At 47.3% G+C, this 20,096-nt stretch overlaps 1 protein-coding gene across 1 annotated transcript; it reads right to left on the reverse strand.

Moving 5' to 3' along the window:
- Positions 1–1,288: 1,288 nt before the first annotated feature.
- CHMP7 (charged multivesicular body protein 7) lies at positions 1,289–15,348 on the reverse strand. The gene is made up of 10 exons (XM_045774076.2): positions 14,851–15,348; positions 12,972–13,143; positions 6,091–6,276; positions 5,820–5,953; positions 4,927–4,975; positions 4,593–4,712; positions 3,953–4,051; positions 3,659–3,719; positions 2,974–3,153; positions 1,289–2,741 (listed from the first exon to the last, which is right to left on the reverse strand). The coding sequence occupies exons 1-10, from the start codon at positions 15,147–15,149 to the stop codon at positions 2,689–2,691; spliced, it is 1,353 nt and encodes a 450-aa protein (XP_045630032.1). The 5' UTR covers positions 15,150–15,348; the 3' UTR covers positions 1,289–2,688.
- Positions 15,349–20,096: the final 4,748 nt, after the last annotated feature.

Consider the following 20,096-nt stretch of genomic DNA (forward strand, 5'->3'; position numbering starts at 1 on the left):
TTGTTCTTTTTTTTTTTTTTAAGATTTTATTTATATTTGACAGAGAGACAGCCAGCCAGATAGGGAACACAAGCAGGGGGAGTGGGAGAGGAAGAAGCAGGCTTCCAGCGGAGGAGCCTGATGTGGGGCTTGATCCCATAACGCCCGAGATCACGCCCTGAGCCGAAGGCAGACGCTTAACGATTGCACTCCCCAGGCGCCCCAACTCTGCCTACTTGTTCTAAGCAGAATGACGGATGGATATTTTAACACTCAGTTGCTTTACAAGATTTTGAACACCCAAGAAAATACTCAAGGGAAATGAAGGCTGGGATGTCATCTCCTCAGTGAAGTCCACCCGGAGCCCACCAACTCCAAGTGTTTATTCCGGGAACTTCTTAGCTCTTTATTTGTACCCTGAAGGGCACTCCACTTTCAGCAGGGTGGTATGCGAGCCTGATTTATCTGGGCCCAATATAGCTCCACACATGAGAAAATTCATCAGTTCCCTTAATCAACCAAGTGCATTCCTTCAAGAGGAGAGAATCCTGATGTAGGACTCAGGCTCCCTGGGGGATCATGTGCAGAAACGCAGCCACCGCCAGCCAGCGGCTCCTTGCTCTCTCTGAGCCAACCCAGACTCAACATCTTCTCATTGCTTTCAGCACAGCAAGGGACCAGGCTAAAACATTTCAACAAGGACTCCTCAGCAGCTCTGGTCAGTGAGAGAAAGAGTAACATGAGACGAGATAAGAAGAGATGCCCAACGTCCAGGTCATTCAGTTTGACCGGGGGTCCCTAGGACATGCCTCCCTCAGAGCACTTGGCCTGTTTCACCGGGTTCTCTGGCCACGCTGTTTCTGCTCTGGGCTCGTTGACTCCCCTAGAGCTGTGAACCCAGTGCTGTGGTAGACCTTCCAGCCTGTTCCTAGCTCTGCACTCAGCCTACCCGCCAGCCGTGGCAAACACCGGGCACGTAGCAGGCGCTGAGTGAATTCTGGGCCAGACTAAAAAAGCAGGCAGAGGGATTGGGTCATTGAAAGAGAACAGGCCATGGAAAATAATCAACAAGATGATGGCACCCTCCTGCAACCCAGGCCCTTCAAAGAACGCCTCCTCCCCCGGAAGAGACACAGCGTGGTGGGAGAGCGAGCAGTTGGCAGCGCCCAGCTCAGCACTCACTCTGCAGCCACGTCCTTCTCCCGCGGCCTTCAGCCAAGACCCTGAGCGTGTCTCTGCTGCAGGTGCGGATGGGGAGGCATGAAGGCACAAGACACTGTACAACCTAAGAAGAGACAAGGACAAGCGCTCGGGTTTTTTCTTTTAATTATTTACCAGATAAAAAAGAAAAAATAGTGATTGTTTCTCTTCACCCCCAACATTTCGATTTACCAAGGTCAAGTAGGAGAGAAATTGAACGTAATTCATGCTCCTGGCCTGGAGCAAATTCTTTCCCTCGGCTCTGCAGCACCTCGAGGAGGAGGGACAGGGCAAAGGGCTCCAGGCAGAAATACTTGTACTGTGGCAGCAGAGTGGCAGTGTGGCTGTCCTCCTGTCTTCTCCCTGTTGCCAGAACATTCAGACCCTCCTGTCTGCCTCCCCGGACCATCCTCCCCAGTCCACCAAAGGAAGTAGGAAGACAGGATGTCAGGAGGCAGGACAGGTGTAGCGCAGGACCGGGGAAGCACACAGCAGACATAGCGGAGGGCCACAGTCTTTTGCTTCTATTGCACATCCTGGCTCAGATCCCCTGCCCTGAGCAATGGGCTACAAAGCGAAATGCTTCGGAAGCTCAAACCAAGAACCTGTTGTTGAGTGCCGGGCTCAAGAAGGGGAGGTGTGTGGTTGTGTGGCTTGTTCTGATACACATACTTAAGTTATATGCAAGTTATTCCATGGTGGGGGCACGGCAAACATTATGCCCTATTAAAAAAAAAATATGGAGTTTGGACACCTGGGGCCCTAGAGTCACCTGGGCTTCTCCCCCTCAAGGTCAAAAGACTAAGAATAACTCTCCAGTCTGCAGATCTCCTGCGTAAGATGGAAGAGGCGGCAGCATCCACCAGCTACACGAGCCCCCTCGCCAGCTGTCGTGACTCGGACACTCAGGGCGGCCCTCTTTTTCTGAACACCTGGAGAATGTGGCCAGTGACCCCCCAGAACAGCCTTTCACACTGCACGTTCCTCCATAAAGTGGCAGCTGTTTGGTTCTCCTTCCTCGCATTGCCAATGCAAACAGAGTAGGACTGGAACAAGTTGTTTACCTGACCTTACAGACGGAATAAAGTCCTCGGAAAAAAACGGTGGGGTGGGGAGAAGGGGCTGGTTTTGATTTGGCAAAGCTGCAACTCTTTCACCTTCATTGGCTGGGACAAAGCTGGTGGGTGGAGACAAACCTCACTGAGCCAATGGCAAGAACTGCAGGCTATGAGAGACGACAGGTCAAACACACAACTGTATAAACTGTGGCACTATAAAGATGAGAGGGCGGGTCCATGACACCAGCTGGGAGCACGCCTTGTGAGCACGCTTCCAGAAATTACATCTGTCCGGTAGTGAGTGGTAGCATCCAGATAAATCAGAGTAGTTCTCCTTCCTCCTCTTCCCAAAAAACTCTGAGAGTTTCTCATTTAAATAACTATGTACACACACACAAGCCTGGTCTCTCTTTTACACGAGGGTCCTTCACTTGAGGGTCCTAGAATGGCTTTAGAGAGTCGGTTCCAATTGCCTTTTTGGAGATTTACTGCTTGGGACCAAACCTGTAAGGAGAAGAAATGACTGAATTCTACACCAGGCAGACCTGTAGGACGAAAGCATCCCGGTGTTTAAGGGGTCGGAGTCTTCACATAAATAAGGAGCCCGCAACTCCCTCATGGGGTTTGGTACCCTGGCCAGTTGAGTACCGGGGCTGGGACTCACCACCCCCGTGCCTGGCTACTGTCAACCAAGGGCCCCATGCCCACTGGCAACCCTGGGAGTACAGCTCCATACCTCCCTCTGATAAGGACAGTTTCTCAAGTTCAGCTTCAAGTTCAGCGTCCGAGATCCTAGGGTTAGGCACACTGTTGGTATAAAATGTCTCAGGGGGGTTGTCAGGCAGATCCAAAGGTTCTTTGGTGGTATCCTGAAGAAGGATGTCCAATTCCTTCTCCAGTTCCTCACTGTCAAAATCTGGAAAGAAAAGATGGCATGAGGACATATAAAGTCCAGGGAGCAAATGCATTCATGAGTCAAGGACTGAGGACGGCATAACTCAGCTCAGCTTTACCAAAGATGTCTAGGCCTCCTTGTAGGTCGGAAAAGTCACGTGAGTCGGGAGGCAGAGGGCACCTCCAAGCAAATACTCTTTTCCCACACACAGAGCTAAGTCATCGAGGGGATATATTTTGCTAACACCACAGAACTGACCCTGCTTCCCCTTGCCCTTGAAGGAGGATCTTCCAGTCGGAAGTCTAATGAGTCAAGATCGCTGCAGCCCAGAGGTTAACAGTACAACAGTACAATCTACCAAGGGGGGGGAACGACAGTTCCTTCTAACTACAGCCGTGGGTGAGCCCCAGAGAGGAGAGCCCTGTCTGCACCAGGAAAAGTACATCTATGATCCAACCCATTACAGCGCAAGGAAGTGAAGGCCTCTTAGAAAGGAAGGAAGAAAAGAACTGGCTTGTCAACTCACCTAAGCCGTTGGTCACCCCACCAGCCAGAGTCTGAGAAACTTCATCCTGGGTGTCACACAGCTGTAAGAGAAAAGCACAAGGCCCTGAACGCAGGGAGCCACCTCTGGGGGTCTCGGTCTTTCGGGCTCAATGTTCAGGGTTACCAAGTAGTGCTGCCCCGTCTGAGAATCAAGACAATCTTCCTCAAGTGCACAAGTGAAAGAGTGCAGTTTGGGAAAGAGGAAGTGCAGCCAGTCACACCTGCCCTCACTGACTTCCTTCTGCAGCTGTTCCTCCCTGGCCCCTTCCTGTACCTCTTGGATCTGATCCACAAGGCTCTCTGCCTTCTCCACTGTGACATCCTTCATGGAGAGTTTTAGTGCTCCTACGCCAGCCTGATAGGCATTGAAAACCTAAAGAGAAAGCAAAGTTATCAGTGCAAATGAAGAACCCCGGGCAAAATACGTGCCAATATTGTGTCATCTCCAAATGGTAACTTTGGGGGTTTTTGGTTTTGTTTTGGTTTTTTTTTGTGTTTTTTTAAATATTTTTTTTATTATATCATGTTAGTCATCATACAGTACATCCCTGGTTTTTGATGTAAAGTTCGATGATTCATTAGTTGCGTATAACACCCAGTGCACCATGCAATACGTGCCCTCCCTACTACCCATCACCAGCCTATCCCAGTCCCCCACCCCCCTCCCCTCTGAAGCCCGCAGTTTGTTTCTCAGAGTCCATAGTCTCTCATGCTTCATTTTTTGTTTTTTTAACCACCCGCACTTGATTCATCCCATGTTCACCAAGGCCAAAACTTCCCAACAGGAGAAGCAAGCTCCCAACACTACCCTGAAAAACCCGGGCCTCCTCCAAACAGCATGGCTACAGTGGGGAGAATGAGGAGTGCATGCCGGAGAGACCACCCCGAGACTGGAGCAGAGGGGCAGTGGCTACCATCTGGTCTGTCTGGGAGGCATAGATCCGGTCCAGGATGCCTTGAACAGTGTCCAGCTTGGCATGGAGGGCCTCGATGCGCTTCTCTGTCCGTTGCTTTGCCTTGAGAGACCTCAGTGCCTGGGGGGCATGGAGACCTGGTCAGACGGGCCAGAGGGCCAGGGGAAGCAAGGCTTTCTCAGATGGTTAAGACCATCGCAAGCTGTGGTACCTGGACCACCTGCAGACGTTTCCCCCTCGTGCCCCAAGCTCCTCTCTGAACCGCTGGGGCACCACCGCCCACTGCCAGCCCAAGGCACAGGCACACAACTGCAGGAGAGAAGGGGAAACTCACCAGCTGCTTCTTTCCTGCTCGGCATGCCCGGCGGGCTTCTTCTTTACACCTACGAAACACAGGGGACAGATCAAGATGACTGTGGCGTAGGAAGGGGGTGGCAGTGTCCTGAATTGTCCCTGAGAGTCCCACTTAATTAAGGTACTTTCAAATCTGAAAATCTAATCACTTCCACCCGATGGCCAGAAAGACGATGCCCAAGAGCCCTCTGGCAAACTCCCGCAGCAAGCTGAGATAGAAACGTGAACATATGCACGTGAGAAAGGCAAACGACGAAGGACAAGCTGTGTCAGCCGCCAGGGAAGAATGTGCCAACTAGGCACCTCAACAACAGAGCCCCGTTTCGGCAGCCAGGAGATAAGGACTCGATTCTTAACACCAGCAATGGCTCTGGACATGTTCCCTGGCCTCCCCACAATGTTGGGTCTCTCTCACTGTAAGGACAAGTGAGCATTTTAATTCAACGTCCGTCTAGCCTACGTTTTAGAGAAGCGTTCATGTGCCATTAGTGGGGTGCCTTCCCCATGTAAGGGAAAGAGCAGGAATCCCTCAGAAAGAGCCTGGAAGGCAGAGACCTGCCTCGTTCACTACGGTGTCCCTAAGTCCCTAAGACAAGGCCTGGCTCGACAGACACCGGTTAAAAGGATACTGGCACGGAAGAGCATAAACATAACGTGGACGGATGTAATCTTGGGGGAAAGAATTAAAATTCATTTCTTTCTCCTTTGTGATAGTCTGTATTTTTGCACGACTGCTGCACTGAGCAGTCAGTACTTTGTAATTAGTACAATAACCTTTTTTTTTTGGAAAAGAGCCCGCAGACACCAGTGCTTTGCTGGCTCTGAGGGCCAGGCAGGGTGGGGATTGGAGGGCGCTCAGCTCAGGGTAGTTACCTCTCTGCCTCCTGGGACAAGGACTCCACTTTGCGCGAGAGCAGCTGTTCACTCTGCATCAGCTGGTAAACCCCAACATCTACGTCGTTGACAGGAGAGACCTTGGCATGTGGCCCTCGGGCAAACTTCACAATCTGAGGGACAGGGACAAATTACTGGGGCCCCTACCACAAATGCTGAGACATCCCCAGGCAGGAAGGCCGGCGGGCACGTCAGTATGTACTTAATAAGCCATCGGTGAGTCGGTGAATGAACAGCTGGACTTCCGTACCTTTTCCCCGTTCTGCTCAAGAACCGTGACTCTCTTCTCTTTCTGCAGCTGCAGCAACACCAAGTAGAAGGTCCTCTCATCCGGACAGGAGCCCGCACAGAGGGTGCTCAACTCTGCCAGGGCCACCACAGGGTGCGAGGAGAGAGGGGAGTTCTGATACAGACGATACACCTCCTCGGCCTTCTCCTGCAGGGGAGGCAAGTGTGCTTACACGCCTGGCCACTGCCCACGGAGCCCCGTGAGCCTGACCCCGTGTGTCCAAACCAGGATCATGCAAGACAAGAGCAGGGGGCTCGGACCCTGCCTCCCCTAAAGTAGCAGCTTTGGGAAAGGAAAAAGAACTTGAGTTTTCTAAACCTCGGAGGGAAGACTGGTGCATACAGATGAAAGGAGGTACATGATACACGGAGCCAGCTCTGTGTTTGCGTGTCTGTTTGGGACTTTATGTTTCTGTGTCGCCCAGCCCAGGGGGAGGAAGAGGAGCCCAAGGTGGTGTGGTGGCATAACCATGACCGAGAGCTGAGGCCTGGTTTTCAGCTCGGCCTATGTGGCCTGGACCAGTCAGTCTCACTGGTCCTCAGCATCCCTTTTACAGACTGAAGAACGTGGAGGAGAGGACATCCAAATTCCCTTCCAACGCTGGTCTCTCCATTTTTATGCCAACTGGCGAGAATGCAAACAAGAGCATTACTGAGTCTACAGAGAGTCTCAAGAGAGAAATATGTGACAACGAGGTGGGACAGGGGTTTTGTGAGGAGCCTAGGAAACACAAGTTTCAAGAAACAATGCCACTGTGTTCCTCCTACATGGAAATTACTCTCTCAGTCTTCCGCAAATAAGAAATACTTAACTGAGGTACGCACAGAGTGCTATGAAAATCTAAGGAAGGAACGCCCAGGAGTTCAGAGATTGCTTGGGGGGGACAAATCGTTGTTGAGAAGAGTTCCGAAGGGTGAGTAAGCTCCTAGGTGAAGTAGGTGGGAAGGGTATCTCAGGAAGGGGGACGGTCATGAGCAATGGTATAGAAGATGAGTCAATACGGTGTTTATGGATGTGGACAGGAAGGGGAGGGAGAGCAGAAGCACCTCTCTCTTACACAAGCTGTAGTATCTTCTTTGCTGTCCTTTCTCTGCAGATGGTGCGTACTCTTGGAAGGGAAGTGACAAGGCTGGATTAACGGAGATCCAGCTGACAAGCAGGAAGGCTGGACTGTAGGAGCTAGGCTGAGAGGCAGGGAGACCATTTATGCAAGAGACCAGGAGGGACTGAACGGGGCAATGGTGAGAGGAACAGAAAAGGGATGGGTTCAAGAAAAATTCAGAGGAGAAAACAGGCAGTCCCTAGTAACCGGGCATGGGGTGGAAGGAGAAAGTGCAGTCCAGGATGACTCCTGGGTTCTGGCTTGAGTGACCAGGTAGACGTGATGCTATTAATTAATAGAAAGAACACAGAAGGAAACGCATATTCTATGGGAAAGACAAAACATTCCATTTTGGACACGTCTGGGATGCCTGGGGTGCACCCAAGCAAACACACACAGCAGGTAACTGGATATACAAATCTGAAGCTCAGAGGGGACACCCGGACAGGACAGAACTCTGAAAGTCCTCAAGCATACAGAAGGTCAAGACCAATGTTTAAAAGACAAAGGAACTTACAAACGAGACCCAGGGCACCACTTAGGGAGAACCAAGGAGAACGCACAGGGTAAAGACAACAAAGTCAAAGAAATGGAAAATTTTAAGAAATGAGTGGTCAACAGTGTCAAAGGCAAGAGAAGAGTCTAATAAGATAGAGACTAAAGTTTTCATTTGATTTACCTGCCTTGTCAGATAATAATCCTTATTATAAAGCTACTGTAGTAAGAACAGTGTGGTGTCCACACCAACAGACAAATGGTAAACAACAAATGATGCTGGGGCGCCCGGGTGGCTCAGCTGGTTGACTGTCCGACTCTTGATTTCTTTTTTTTTTTTTTTTTTTTAGATTTTATTTATTTATTTGACAGAGATAGAGACAGCCAGCGAGAGAGGGAACACAAGCAGGGGGTGTGGGAGCGGAAGAAGCAGGCTCCCAGCAGAGGAGCCTGATGTGGGGCTCGATCCCAGAACACCAGGATCATGCCCTGAGCCGAAGGCAGAGGCTTAACGACCGCGCCACCCAGGCGCCCCATCCGACTCTTGATTTCTGCAGCGGTCATGATCTCAGCATTGTGAGACTGACTACTGCATCAGGCTCTGCACTCAGCAAGGCATCTGCTTGAGTTTCTCTCCCTCTGTCCCTCCCACCGCTTGTTCGGGCTCTCTCTCAAATAAAAAAATAAATCTTTAAAAAAAAAAAAGATGTTAAGACATTATTTGCCTATCTGTTTGGAAGAAAATCATTTTTCCTTACCAGGTATACAAAAACAAATGCCAAATTACTGAAATTTAAATTGAGAAAAAAAAATGTTTTTTAAAGATGATTTAGTTTTGACAGAGAGAGAGTGCGTGTGCACAGCAGGGGCGGGGGGGGGGGAGTAGAAGCAGCCCGATGGGGAGTACAATCCCAGGACCCTGAGATCATTACCTGAACTGAAGGCAGATGCTTAACCAACTGAGCCATCCAGGCATCCCAAGAAAATATTTTTTAACATTTTTTTTAAAGATTTTATTTATTTATTTGAGAGAAAGAGAGAGAAAAGACAGAGTGGGGGGAGGGGCAGAGGGAAAGAAAATCTTAAGCAGACTCTCCATAGACTCTGTGGGCTCCCCACAGAGCCCAACATGGGGCTCGATCTCATGACTATGAGATCACAACCTGAGTTGAAATCAAGAGTCAGGGGCGCCTGGGTGGCTCAGTCGTTAAGCGTCTGCCTTTGGCCCAGGGCGTGATCCCAGAGTCCTGGGATAGAGCCCCGCATCAGGCTCCCTGCTCAGCTGGGAGTCTGCTTCTCCCTCTGCCCCTCCCCGTCTTGTGCTTTCTTACTCTTTCACTTTCTCTCAAATAAATAAATAAAACCTTTAAAATCTTTGAGTAAAGGGGAAGATAATTAAAGTGCTATTTTTAGGGGCACCTGGGTGGCTCAGTCGTTAAGCATCTGCCTTCAGCCAAGGGCGTGATCCCAGGGTCCTGGGATCGAGCCCCGCATCAGGCTCCCTGCTCCACTGGGAGCCTGCTTCTTCCTCTCCCACTCCCCCTGCTTGTGTTCCCTCTTTCTCGCTGGCTGTCTCTCTGTCAAATAAATAAACAAAATCTTAAAAAAAAAGAAAAGAAAGAAAAAGAAATCAAGAGTCAGACACTTAACCAACTGAACCACCCAGGTGCCCGAGAAAATATTTTAAAAATCTAATTAACCTTGAACTGGAGGATGCCTTTGTAAGCAAGACCAGAAATTCAGTACCCATAAAGGAAAATTTTGAAAGATCTGACTATAGAAACATGGAAACTTCTATATGGCAAAAGACAACATAAATAAAAATGAAAAGCAAAACAGAGACCAGAAAACAATATTTACATCCCTAACACTAAATATGTTATATATATATATATATATATATATATATATATATATAGCCCTAATACATTAAAAAAAACTCCTATATAAAGGACAAACAATCCAATATAAAAACAAACAAAATATGTAAATAGGCAATGCACAGAAGGGGATTTGTAAATGGCCAGCAGACAGGGGGAAACCTGCTCAAATCCCAAATAGGAAGCATCATTTTTGTTCATCGTATTGGCAAAATTTAAAAGACTCATGTTATCCAGTGCTGGCAAGGATGTGGGGAGACTGAATACTTCAATAAATGTGTCAATCAATACAAACTTCTGAAAAGGAATTTGGCAATTTCTGTACATATGCATTTCTAGAAATTAACTCCATAAAAATAAAAATAGAAGTACACAGATGTATACACAAGGCTGTCAAAGAAGTATTCTTTTTTTTTTTTTGGTAATAGAGAAATTGGAATGACTTAACCATCCAACTGCGTGGTAACTACGGCTTAAATTGCGGTGTATCTATAGTATTATTACACAGCCATCCGAAAGCATGAAGTCGATCTGTGTTATGTCGGGGCCTAGAAACATGCGCATGACGTACTGAAGTGTAAAGAAAAAAAGGCAGGCTGCAGACCAATAAGTAAAATAAGATTCTATTTCTGGAAAAAATGGAGTGTGTGAGCATGCATATTTTTGTATGTATGTGTACATTCACGTATTTATTCAACAAATGTTTGCTGACTCTCTATTACGTAGCAGGCTCTGTTCTCAGCATCCCAGAGCCAATGGAGCTTCTCCTTTCTGGTAGGAGAGACAGATTATAATAAGTAAACAAGTAAATAATATTTTCAGGAAGCATTAAATGCTAACAACAAAATAAAACAGAAAGTAATACAATGGTGTGGGACAAGGTCAATAAGAAAATACGTGAAAATCTGTGCGCTCACACGAACAGAAAGGAATGCACCCAAAGAGATGGAAATGGGATGAACAGAAAGGAAACGTTTGTTTCTTTGTATAATTATTTTAAATAGCAAAATTAAGAGGCAATTTTTACTTTTTTGTACTTTTTCAAATAAAATAAAAAGTAACTGGCTTTCTGCGTCTAGACTTGGGAAAATCAATTTACCTCAGAAGTAGGCTTTGTTTTATAAAAATATCCAGATAAGACTCTTCACTTTCACAAAGGGAAGCAAGGTTCCATCCCAGGAGAAAACAGTGAAGTCACCATATAATGGAAAGCAGGTGTCATGGAATGAGCTTAACTGTTAAGCGCTCTGTTTCGTGATGTAAACTGGGTACAGATTTAACAGTACCATGCCACTGCAGAGTGAGATTTATTTTTCTACTTAAATAAGATTAAACTACACTGCAGTTAAAAATTATTGTTGGATGAACCACGAGAGACTATGGACGCTGAGAAACAAATAGAGGGCTTCAGAGGGGAGGGGGGTGGGGGATTGGGAGAGGCCGGTGATGGGTATTAAGGAGGGCACGTATTGCATGGTGCCCTGGGTGTTATATGCAAGTAATGAATCATGGAACACAACATCAAAAACTAAGGATGTACTGTATGGTGACTAACATAACATAATAAAAAATTTTTAAAAAATTATCATTGGTTCTTGGAAGATCTATGTTATTAATTCCACTTCCACCCCCATCTCTGCCTTTGTTCTCAAAAGACTATGAATCCAAAACCCCATCTGTGGGGATAAATGAGTCTACCTCCCTATGTTCCAGGTTGGAAAACACTTGAGGTAAAAGACTGCAAAGAGGAATGGAGCTTGGCCCAGAGCCACACAAACCATCCTGCAGTTTCTGCGTGGCCTTAGCTAAGTCCTGGAGGTCAGCGCGCCCGGTGGGAGGATAACCATGTGGGTGGGGGAGGGGAAAGAGCCCTTCCCTTGAAGCAGATGCACGCTGCTCGGTCAAATTGTGAAGGACAGGGAGAGGTGGTAGATTTTGGAGACCTCCACCTCCATCTGAGGTAGAGAGGGTTGGGGGTCTGTCAAGGTGAACTGGAGCTTCTGTTGGGATGAGGGATGAAGATGCTGAGCTGGCTCCAGCTGTGAGGAAGCCTTTGGGGCTATGCAAAGGTCCTGGGGTTGGGCTTGGTCTGTGAGTTTCAAAAATAAGTACTGTCTACGGTATACTTCTGCTACCTGGTGCTCAGTCAACTTTGTCAACAGGTACACACAGAGCAGTTTGGTGGAGTGCTGGGGCTGAAGCAGCTGTGCGCTGGGTTAGAGCACTGGGAGGTCAGCAAGTGGTGACAACAAAACGTGGTCAAGGAGAGAAACAGAGCACTAACGAGGTAGTGACCAGGTCCCACAAAGGACCCCACTCTGTGATGGGAAAACCTTGAGAGGGTTCAGAGGCTGAGGAAGGAGAGCACCAAGCAAGGGAGATGGAATATACAGATCAAGAGAGACTGATGGGATGAGGGGACAGCAGGGTAGAGACAGACTCAAGAGCCCGTGTGGAAGAGAAGACAGACACCTCATCCTCTGAGCTTGGGGAGCAATAAAGGCTCAAAGATGTTGAACTCGATGCAGAAGGACAGAAAACTGAAGGCTTGACTTAGGCGATTCTACCTTCTCAGTGAAATGTCAGCAGAGTCATGGGGGTGGCGTATGGAAGGCAAGTGTGAGCGGGCTGGGAAAGGATAAGAAACTGGGCTGAGGAATGGCTCTGAGGGCCCTCCTAGAGCTGGGCACCATGAAAGGGACCGCAGTCTTGGTGACAGGATGATTTTCTCTAGCAGGGATGGCAGACAGTGGGACTGGTCTACGGCACTGGATGTGCTGGCATCTCGGGTGGCCCGAGAGAGCTGCAGAGAAGCTGGGTACGTGCTCCAGGCTGGCTAGGGCAGGCGAGAATTCTACCACTGAACCAGCAATGCTCTAGGCTGGCTAGGGAAGGCAGGCCAGGCGGAAGCTGACCAAGGGCCTGGTGGCCTCTTCAGTGGAACTAAGACCATCGGTAAGCTGGAAGGGGAGAGGGTTATAGTCCACAGAGGAGGAAATCTGAACCTGGTCTGCTGCTTTAAGAGAAGGCAAAGCTGAAGTCACAGGGTCCTCTGAAATCCTGAGAAATTCATACCAGTAAACTACAGAAGACAAAGAATTTTCTAAACTTTAGCTTATCACTAATGTTTACAAATACAGAAAGTAATCAACTCTATGTTATGGACAATTCCAAGACAGAGGATCACCTCTGAAATGTACAATCCAACTAACGACTAGATAGTCTACAGAAGGTCAGATAAACTCAGGTACCAACTCTGTCACCATGCAAAAAAGATGTTCTCCTTCTAAGGATACACACAGGAACGTGGAGCACCTGGTCATCACCGCAGATGACATCCAGACCTCTCCGCTCTGAGCACCCACCTTAAGCAGCTCCACAGCCACAAGCACCTCCTCGGCAGGAACTTTATTGTCACCTAGCATGTTGGAAAGAGTCCACTTGAGGGGCTTCAGCAGGAAGACTCCAACCCCCCAGGAGATCCAGCTGCTGTCTACACTGGCCATGAAGTCTGACTCCCGCTGTAGCTCGCCTCGACTGCAGGCAAAGAAAGAAAAGGGCATGTAGTAGGCTTAAGGCAATGTCCCATTCCGGTTCCCACCTTCCCCCAAGAGACAAATTTGGTCGTCATCACACCACTTCTTAGGTACCTACGCTGTGCCAGCTGTAATGAGCAGCACTGTTTATGCTCCAGCTGAAAGCCTCATGACAACTCTGTGAGATGGATGTTGATGTTGGCGTTTTAGTGAGAAAATAGAAGGACTGAGGTGAGAGACGCCAAATCTAAAGTATAACTTGGCTCCACAATGCAAGCTCTCCATTAAGGCTGCAGAGCCTACCTTGAGACTTCCTTTTACAAATGAAGCTCCATATGATCAAATGAAAATAACAATAATGGGTTAGTGTTAATGCAAGACCTAAGGAAATACACAAAGATGGTTAGAGAAAAGGTTTTCCGCTATTCCTAAGCAAGGGCAGAGATAGGGCCTAAGCACTTAATGGTACTGGTGATAAGCAGCCACATTTACTGAATGCTTACCATGAACCAATTACTCTGCGAAGGGCTATGTAAGGATTATGTTTCAAATCCTCACGATAAACCTAACGACAATTATCTTATCATCATTTTATAGTTGGTGAAACTGAAGCTTAAAGAGGGGCACAAAATTGAGCAAGCGGCAGAGCCAAGATCTGAGCCCAGACCCTTTGGCCCTCAACTTGGCACATACTCTTTCTCAGAAACAGTAAGTTTCAGAAATGGCTTGTCCCATCAGCGTCAGCCAATACAAAAGTACTGGGGAGAAGGGAGACCCCTTCATCAGGAAGAGCAGCAAACTCAAAGCAACATATCAAAGCTCATTTTCTTCATTCACCGAAGCAGGTACTATGCTAGCGAGGCTGTTCTCAGCATATGTACAATGTGATCCTCAAATGATTCAGAATCAGGAGACTAGGGGTCCAGTCCTGGCCATTACCTCTCACTAACTGTGTGACCTCGAGTAAGCCGCTTGCTCTCAGTCTCAGCCCCCTCTTCTGTCAGCTGAGGGAGGATAATTCTATCATCTCGCCCTCAGGACTGCTGAGGAGGTCAGATGAACGGTGTGCGCAAACTACCTGCATACTATTAAGTGCGGTACATCTATTAGATAACATATCCATGCTACTGCCTCAGGTACCTCTAAAACCCTGCACCTGTCACACAGGTAACACCTACAGAACCTTCTCAGAGCACCAAGGTACCCAGGAAAGCCCTTAACCTGCTTCATGTCCTCTGCTTCAACCAGCCTGTGCCAAGGACAAGCCCAGACATGCTGGACAAATGACCTGTGCCGGGGCCTGCTGGCAAGATCCCCACAGGTCTCTTCCCCACAACTGCCCTCTTCTTAGTCCTGACCTTCCTCTAGTTCAATAAATCCTATCTTGCGGACCTTCTGTGCCGGGGTAATTCAAATTTGGAAGCCCCTATGAAATAACTACACAACGGGATTCCAGGCCAGACAAGTCATTGTCACCTCTGCCAGGCGGGTCTCTCCTCCTACCGTCTCAATCTAATCTAATCGGACAATCCTGGCCCCCCAATTTGCCCGATGCCCCGTCTCCCTCTCCCTCCACACCCTTAACCCAACCTCCTTGTCCTCCTTGCGTACTGAACAAACACAGATCCGCTCCGGCGGTCCAGACCCTCGGCTGGGCGCGGTACCCTCAGGGAGCCACCCCCGCCCCCTGCCCGGGGTCCGCCCTCACCGTAGCAGGTCCTGCAGCACGGTGGCCAGCCCCAGCGGGACACTGCCCTTGCGCTGAAAGGCCTCCTGCAAGTCCCGCAGACGCAGGCGCACCACCCCCTGGCGGCGGCTGTGGCTCAGCACCAACGGAGCCCAGAAGCCCATCTTGCTGTCCCAGTCGGTGCTGTTCACCTCGCGACTCCTTTTGAAGGCGGAGAATAGGAAAGACATGCGTTCCTCATCCTCCTCCCACTCGGGGGGCAGTAGGCCCGCCGGGTCTCCCCCGGCCGGGGCCTCGGCCTCCCGCTCCGGGGACCACATCGGAACCCCAGCCCCGCCAAGGCGCCGAACACAACCCCGGCCCTGGTCCCCTTCCGCCCTAGTTCCCTCCCGGCTTCCGTTCCTTGACCACCTCCTCCTCTGTCATTACGTCATCGCCACCCCCAGCGTGAAATAAGTCCCGGGCCTTCTTAAGCGCATGCTTCCCTCTGCCTTCCCTGCGCCAGGAGGCGATTTTCTGACAGGCTCAAAGCGCTTGCGCCGACACCTCCTCCCGCAGTCTTTGTGCGGCGCAGGGGCTTCGCGCGTGCGCGGCGTGTAAGTGAGCGTCCCGCCCCCTCAGGGATCATAGAGTTTGGCGACGCATTATAGAGAAGCTAACGCTTCTGCACCTAAATTGTGGAGGCTTCAGAGAGTGGAATTGTAGAGTCCCGCTAAGGGGCGCCAGAGGCGCCAGGGTCGCTAGTGAATCACGATGCGGCTCTTCCACTAGCCGCTACTTCAAACACTTAAACTTCCAAGATAGCTTTCTTTTATGGTAACGTCAGCGATAAGCAACCGTCGGCCACTCAAGCTCTGTGAACAATGTATACACTACTTTGGAAAGATATGTACGCTTCTACTGTTCTTGCTTCTCACTTTCATCCCTGGAGTCCCCCTCGTTTCCTTCTCAGTGTCAATATCCTGCTGATCCTCAAGATGGACTCAATTCTAATCTTCGTTGAAACCTTCCCCAACTGTCTTGACTCATTGTTGATCTCTTTCTTGGACTGCACAGTTAGCATTTACTATTCTGTATCCTGTTCCCTAGTTCCCTCAAGGCAGGTGCAATGGCTTAAATATTATGCTATGATACATGGTGGTGCTGAAGAAATACTTCATAAGCTGAAAGGTGTACAGCTTGATCCTTGCCCTTCTAATAACTTAGAATCTTGTTAGAATGAATGAGCGCTCATATATATGATTCTTACAGAAAGTCTTTTGAGCAATGAACATGTCCAGTGTGTTGAGAATAAATTGGTTTTCTTTTTAATTGAACGATTTGAAAGATGAAAGGTGTTTCTTGTTTAATGGAATTGGGTAACAATCACCAGAGTTGAGTATGAATCTGGCCTCTGCTACTCAGTGACCGTATGACCTTGGTCAAGTGTCTCACCTTTCTATTTGAAGGAAATGTTATGATATATGTAAAATACCTAGCAGAGTATAGTAGGTGTTATTGATGTGCGGAAGATGTTAGGGTTCGAAGCCAAGGACCAAGACAGAATTCTTGAGATGTCTTTGGTGCAAAACAGTGGTCTTATTAAAGCACGGGGACGGGATCCGTTGGCAGAAAGAGCTGCACTGAGTCATGAAGAGTGGCCCATTATATACTTCAGTTGGGAGGGGGATTAGGGATGGAACAAACCTCCAAGGTATTTTGGAAACAAGGTTTCTAGGGCCCCGAGGGGGCTAGCTATTGTTAGGAAAGGTCTTTATTGTTGTTTAGTAAACCCTCAGTCTTGAGACCCTTCAGATGTATATCAGTGGACCATATGCTTGGAGGATAATGCCTAACCTATATCTTGGAGAGGGGAGGGGTTAGAGATAAAGGGAGCTTCCAAAGGAATTTTTATAAGTAAAAGAAGATCTACAGGGTCCTGGGGGTTGAGCTAAGATTGAATTTTGCTCTTAGCAAAGTGTCAACATTGAGGCAGTTCAGTCCCTAGAGGAATGTCACTCTGCCTGTTTCAAGTATTTGTCAATGGGCTGTAAATAGTAAGGAAATTTAATAATTTTTCTTCTGCCTTTGTTTCCCATATTGTTATCACCGAGTGGCAGAATGTTTAGTGGTTGGAACTTAGTTGTAAGGATGAATTTTAATAAGCATTTTGAAGGAAGAGAAGGGATATGATTGGCTATATATGAATGAACGTGTCAACTGAAACTGATATGTTGCATTCCTTGTAGCATTTTCAGGTCAATATCCCATTTGATACTTATGACAACTGACAAAAAGTCTCTCCTTGACCACATTCCAGCTAGGTTTCTCTGAACCCTCTTCTTGACTAGGCCTGTCAACCTTGGCCTATAAAGACCTGAACAAATGCTACCACAGTTTCTAACAGCTCAAGACCACATCTCTAGGATGACCCTAGGCCCCCTTAAAGTGCTGCCTCAGAAAACTCAAGGTTCTCAAAAAATTTTACTGTCTGTTCCAGCCAACACCTGAAGATGGGGCCCCTGTGCCCCACCCTCTGTGGGAGAGGAAGACTCCAATTTCTACAAGTCAGCAAACCCAGATGCATTTCACAGGGACCACCTTTCCTTCCAGCGATTTGTAATTTATCACTGACCTGACTCTACTGAGACTCCTTCACTCTCCTGCCTATTGCCTTATTATTCCTTTGAAAAGCCTAGTCACCTGTGTATAAAGAAGTTGAGTTAAATTTGCACTGGACACGCTCCCTATTGTAATAGTATATTAGTGATTAAAATCTATCCTTACCACTTTTTAGTGCCCAGGTGTACTCTAAGAAGCACATTTCTGTCATGCTAGCTACTCAATAAAATGGCTGGTTTGTATCATGAGAGAGACCAGGTTGTTTTCTCAGCTAAGTCTCTGAGTCTAAGTCAAAACAATCCTGCTCCTAAGCATTTTCAGGGGAGCAAAGTTATGTACCTGTGGCCACCTGCACAGAAAGTGCCACTGGGTTCCTGAAACCTCTAAGGAGAGGGTTCTCCACCTCCACCTTTTAGACATTGGGGGAGCCACTGGTAGTAGTGGTGAACAGAAAGAAAAGCTCCGCTAATCCTCAAAGGGGCGACTGGGGATATGACAAGCTCTTTCTCATCTCAGGGCCTCCACTTGCTATGCTCCTCTACTCTGCACGACTGGCTCCTTTTCATCTTTTAGGTCACAGCTCAAAAGTCTCTTCCTCAGAAAGGCCTTATCTGAACATCCTATCTAACATGGCACCCTTGGAAGTTTAGAATGGATGGATCAGTTTGACAACCCCTGCTGATTCATTTGAACATCACAGAAAGACAACCAGACATTACATGTTTCCTGAAGTAATGTGATAGCAAGTACACAGAGCTACCAGGACGTACATTTGTCAAAAAAAAAAAAAAATTGAACCTGAAAGTGATCAAGCTAATAGATCTAAATAGTAGCTCATCGAAGTTAAAAATTCAGAAGGTAGAGGTACATGTTAAATGAACACTGAGGTTGCAATTAGCAAAATCCAGACTGGGGAGTTCTACCAGCCAATGACCTTGTATCTTCAACAGATAATGGTAACAAAGACTAAGCTTTTATTGCACAATGGTATTGATCTAATTTGGATCCAATTTGCGTGAATAATCAGAAAAACTCATCAATGGTAACCAGATACTTTCGATATTAACTGGATATTTGATGATATTTAGCAAATTATCTTGAGTGAAATAATATGGAGGTTATGTTTTATTAAAAGTATTTATATTTTGAAGATAAAGCTGAAGTATTTATGAGTGAAACCATATGAAATTTGTGGCAGGAGGTTGGATGGAAGAGAGTAGGGACGTATCAATGAGTCTAAATTTCATACTCTGTACCCAGCACAGAGCGAGGCATTTGGATATCATTTGATTTTTTTAAAAGATCTTATTTATTTGAGAGAGAAAGAGAACACGAGTGGGGGTGAGGAGCAGAAAGAGAAGCAGTCTCCCCACTGAGCAGGGACCCTGGGATCATGACCTGAGCCAAAGGCAGACACTTGACTGACTGAGCCACCCAGGTGCCCTCATTTGATTTATTTAAATGAATAAATAAATGACCGAGACCTGCATCTTGGTTTCATCTCAGTAAATAGCTGCATGACCTCAGGCAAGCAGGTTTCCTCTCAGATTCCTTCTCTGTCAATTACATGTTCTACACGATGACCTTGAGGATTTTTTTTCTAGTGCCCACTTTCTGATTCTAAATATAATATCTACTGTAGGTGTGAGTGATTGCAGAAGCTCTGGGGAGTCTGAAGAACAAGATGCCCCCTAAACATCACTGATACCATCTCATGGCAGGAATATTTAGTTACTGATGCCCCAATATGTTTTTGATGACGGCTGAGCAGCCTCCCTCCTGGGATAATGTGCAAACATCGCGGAGACTTCAAACACTGCATCACCTCTATAAAGCTGCACAGGGCTCCATGTCACTTCCCCTGTGGGTTTGGGGGTGCCTCATCATTTTTGTAGAAATATGCATGCCCTCTTATGTTTTCTGGTTATTTCTAGTTCTGATCTCTTGAATTCACAACCTTTAGGACTTGGCTAAAGGAGAAATAAAAAATACATTATTCATAATCTATGAAATTTATAGAAGGAGAAGCCAGGCTTGTTAATATTCGGTTCAGGCAGCGCTATGTTCTAGAAGCCTTTCTTGATCACTTTCTTTCCACTTCCTTCCTTCCAGCTCCACGCTGGATTGGGTGTCTTTTCTTATCTTTCTATACCTGTATGCTTCCCTATCATTTCATGTCCCACATTGTTGTCTGAGTTTCCATTTATGTGCCTGTCTGTCAAACTAGGTTAAGTGCTTTGCTGGCAGGGATGATGCTCTTAATTTTGTTTGCTTCTAGAACAGTGTGTGCATGTCTATAAGGATTCAGATTGTTGTAGGAATAAATGAATGAATTTAATCAAACCATGGGTTTGAAGAAACAATGAAGAAACAATATCATCAGGGCCTGTCCTTTATATCATAAGAACATTTATCCAAATATGATGTACAAGTGCAATAATCAAACCTTTTATTTATTTGAATGACTTACTGTTTCTTAACCGGTTTGAGCTGAAATGCCTCTAAATTCAATTGCCTACACACTCAGACAGACTGGTTAGAGCAATTCCAGCTGTGGGAACTCCCCTGTCTTATCTCTTCAAAGCATGTAAATCACAGGAAGTTGTTGCTCTCTACCCGCTCATAACTATGATCTTCTAGAATGCCTCAGTAACCACTTATGAAAT

This window comes from Ursus americanus, chromosome 13, assembly GCF_024610735.1.
Source record: "Ursus americanus isolate L20-20 chromosome 13, mUrsAme1.1.p, whole genome shotgun sequence".
Lineage (NCBI taxonomy): Eukaryota > Metazoa > Chordata > Mammalia > Carnivora > Ursidae > Ursus > Ursus americanus.